The 3,411-nt window shown below is 42.5% G+C and overlaps 1 protein-coding gene across 1 annotated transcript; it reads left to right on the forward strand.

Moving 5' to 3' along the window:
• Positions 1 to 354: 354 nt before the first annotated feature.
• On the forward strand, positions 355 to 2,949 carry LOC311313282 (SLIT and NTRK-like protein 5; the record flags this gene model as incomplete). Its single annotated transcript, XM_084443396.1, has 1 exon — positions 355 to 2,949. One exon carries the CDS (start codon positions 355 to 357, stop codon positions 2,947 to 2,949), a length of 2,595 nt encoding a protein of 864 aa, XP_084299522.1.
• Between the last annotated feature and the right edge of the window lie 462 nt (positions 2,950 to 3,411).

The raw sequence follows: 3,411 nt of genomic DNA on the forward strand, positions 1-3,411 counted from the left end.
ATCCTTCATTCCAGTGGTTGGCATGGTTTTATCATCGAGTCCACAGCCACAAGTTAACCCCAAGGCAACTGTAATTAAAGCTTTGACTTACAGGCTGCAGTCAATTGGATAGCTTGTTAATACATTGTTGAATGATAATCTTTGTTGAATTATATCATTCTTTGTTAATCACATCCGTTTCGTTGAATTACTGTGTATCTGTTTTTGTTGAATTAATCAATTTTTGTTGGATCACAACAGTATGTTGAATTATATCAGTTTTTGTTTATCAGTCATTTTACCTTTGTGTCTTTTGTCTTTAGATGACAGTAGACACTTCAGCAGCACAGTGAATTTGGTCATCAATACAGGAAAATGCATATTTGGATTACAGTCATATTGTTGGGTGCAACATCTGTATGCACTGTGGAGATGGTTGACAATTATGGGGAGATATGTCAAAGGCTGTGTATCTGTGAGGAGAAAGAGGGCATTCTGACTGTGAGCTGTGAAAACAGAGGGATGGTCAGTCTCTCAGAGATCAGTCCGGTGTATTTCCCAACATACCATCTACTGCTCACAGGGAACCTTTTCAAAATGCTGTCCGCTAATGACTTTGTTGATTACAATGGACTCACAATATTGCATCTGGGCAACAATGACATATCTGAGGTAGAATCAGGAGCGTTTAATGGACTTCAGGGATTAAAGAGATTGCATCTCAACAATAACAAAATCGATGTCTTGAAGGAGGATTTTTTCATCGGCCTTGAAAGTCTGGAATATCTACAGCTTGACTATAATTACATCACTCATGTGGAGCCAAATGCATTCAGCAAACTGTATCATCTGGAGGTCCTGATTTTAAATGACAACTTAATTTCTACTTTGCCCACTAACCTTTTTCAGTATGTCCCTTTGACTCACCTTGATTTGAGGGGAAATCAGTTAAAAGTACTCCCCTATTCAGGCCTGCTGGAACACATGGACAGTGTTGTGGAATTACAACTAGAGGAGAACCCATGGAACTGTTCCTGTGAGCTGATTGCACTGAAAGGCTGGCTAGAGAGCATATCCTACATGGCTTTAGTTGGTGATGTCGTTTGCGAGTTTCCTTTCCGGCTTCATGGGAGAGATCTTGATGAGGTTTCAAAACAGGAATTATGCCCCAGGAGAGCTATTGCCGAATATGAGATGCAAACCCGTCCACATATGAGCACTGAAACATACTACAGAAGCACACCCTCCTCGGTCACAGCCCCTCTCACTCTGTCAGGGATTGCACGGTCGTCGTCAAGGCCGACTAAGGGACCTCGCCCAGCAGGCAAATTAAAGTCCAAACCCACCTCTCGCATCCCGTCCAATAGACCACAAAACTATGGTCAGATCATCTCATATCAGACCAAATCTCCTGTGCCTTTGGACTGTCCCACAGCCTGTACTTGCAATCTCCAAATTTCAGACCTGGGCCTGAATGTCAACTGCCAGGAGAGGAAGATTGAACGCATCTCTGATTTAAATCCCAAACCTTACAATCCCAAAAAAATGTATCTTACAGGTAATTATATCCCTGTGGTGCGCAGATCAGATTTCATTGAAGCAACTGGATTAGATTTGCTTCACCTTGGTAACAATCGAATAGCTCACATACATGAAAGAGCGTTAGGAGATCTAACACACTTGCGAAGACTGTATTTGAATGGAAACCTAATAGACCGTCTCACAGTTGATATGTTTTATGGGTTGGAGAGCCTGCAGTTTTTATATTTAGAGTACAACATCATTAGGGAAATAGCGTCTGACACCTTTCAGCATGTACCCAATCTTCAGCTGTTGTTCTTGAACAACAACCTGCTAAAGACCTTACCGGGGGGAATATTTAATGGGTTGACACTCGCAAGACTAAATCTTCGTAACAACCACCTCCGCTATCTGCCCATCAGGGGTGTACTGGATCAGCTTACAACGCTAGTGCAAGTCGACTTGTTTGAGAATCCTTGGGATTGCTCCTGTCCCATTGTGGAGTTGAAGACGTGGCTAGAGCAGCTTACCACTGGCACAGTTGTAAACAATGTAATCTGTGGCTCTCCCAAGAGGCTGGCCGGGGAGGACATGCGATACATTAAGTCATCTAATTTATGTCCAAATAACTCTGATGTACTCACCTCTATGATTCCACCCTCCGAAGAGTCGTTCCCTGGCAGCACTATAACCATAGAAACATCCTTGGATTACGAGACACAACACAACACTGTTCCTTTATCTGTTCTGATTCTTGCCCTGCTCCTGATGTTCATAATGTCTGTGTTTGTGGCCGCGGGACTGTTTGTCGCCACGAAAAAGAGACGCCAAAAGTCTCAAAACGAGCAGAACACCTCGGTGAACGCATGCATAAGCTCTCTGAACATGGAGTACGGCCTTTACAAGAAGGGCTCCATTCCAAAGGTCTGTACATCTGCTGGGCATGTGTACGAGTACATCCCACCTCCCACGGAGCACACATGCCAGAACACAGCCTACAGCCCAGAGGAGAGCAAATTGGTGGATGGATATAGAGACTTTGATGAGCTGAATGGGGCTTTTCTGAATCACTCTGAAGAGGAGGCGGGCAGCAATGCAGTAAACTCTGATTATAGTATTAGCACTCCAGAGCCGCCCAACAACTTCTCCTTACAGGATCAGTATGAAAACAGAAATGTCTTAGAACCAAACACACCATCATCTTACTGCAACACTCTACCGTGTCGGCATAAGGCCCATTCTTCTAGACAGTATACCTCAGACTTTGATGTCCGACATCAATATGTGCACCCCGAGAGAATACAACAGACAATACTGTACTGTACAGCACCCAGCACTGTTTATGTGGAGCCCAGCAGGAGTGAGTATTGGGAGTTGAAAGCCAAGCTTCATATTGATCCAGACTACCTTGAAGTCCTTGAGAAGCGTACAACATTCACCCAATTTTGAGAGACTAGATATATTTCCAGAAATATTGATAATGTGTGCAATTGAGTAGGGTTGGTCTTCCCTATGAGAAATATGTATAGATATGATCTTAATGTGTGCAGTCTGAATATTTCAACATTCTCTGCACAGCCTGCCCATAGGCTTGTTTATTGTTAATATTTCACTTGTCTGGCTTTGATAGGTCCCTTTTAGGTTGTGCTATACCATGCCGACAACACTATGTACAGTATATATGCAGTTTTGTGCTTGTTGCACTTCAATGTGAAATTGGGAACGCAAGTGATGTCTCTACAATGTTTTTATTTTTTTTCAAAGTTCTGAGAAAAAATGTAATTATAGATTTAAAAACCATTGGCCGTACTGTACATTACACCATAATTTAACAGAGATTTGGTATAATGTGGTACAGTATGTTCATATTATCAGTGATTGCCTTTTTATATAAAGTAGTGCACCGTGCCC

This window comes from Borostomias antarcticus (assembly GCF_949987555.1).
Source record: "Borostomias antarcticus genome assembly, chromosome: 9".
Lineage (NCBI taxonomy): Eukaryota > Metazoa > Chordata > Actinopteri > Stomiiformes > Stomiidae > Borostomias > Borostomias antarcticus.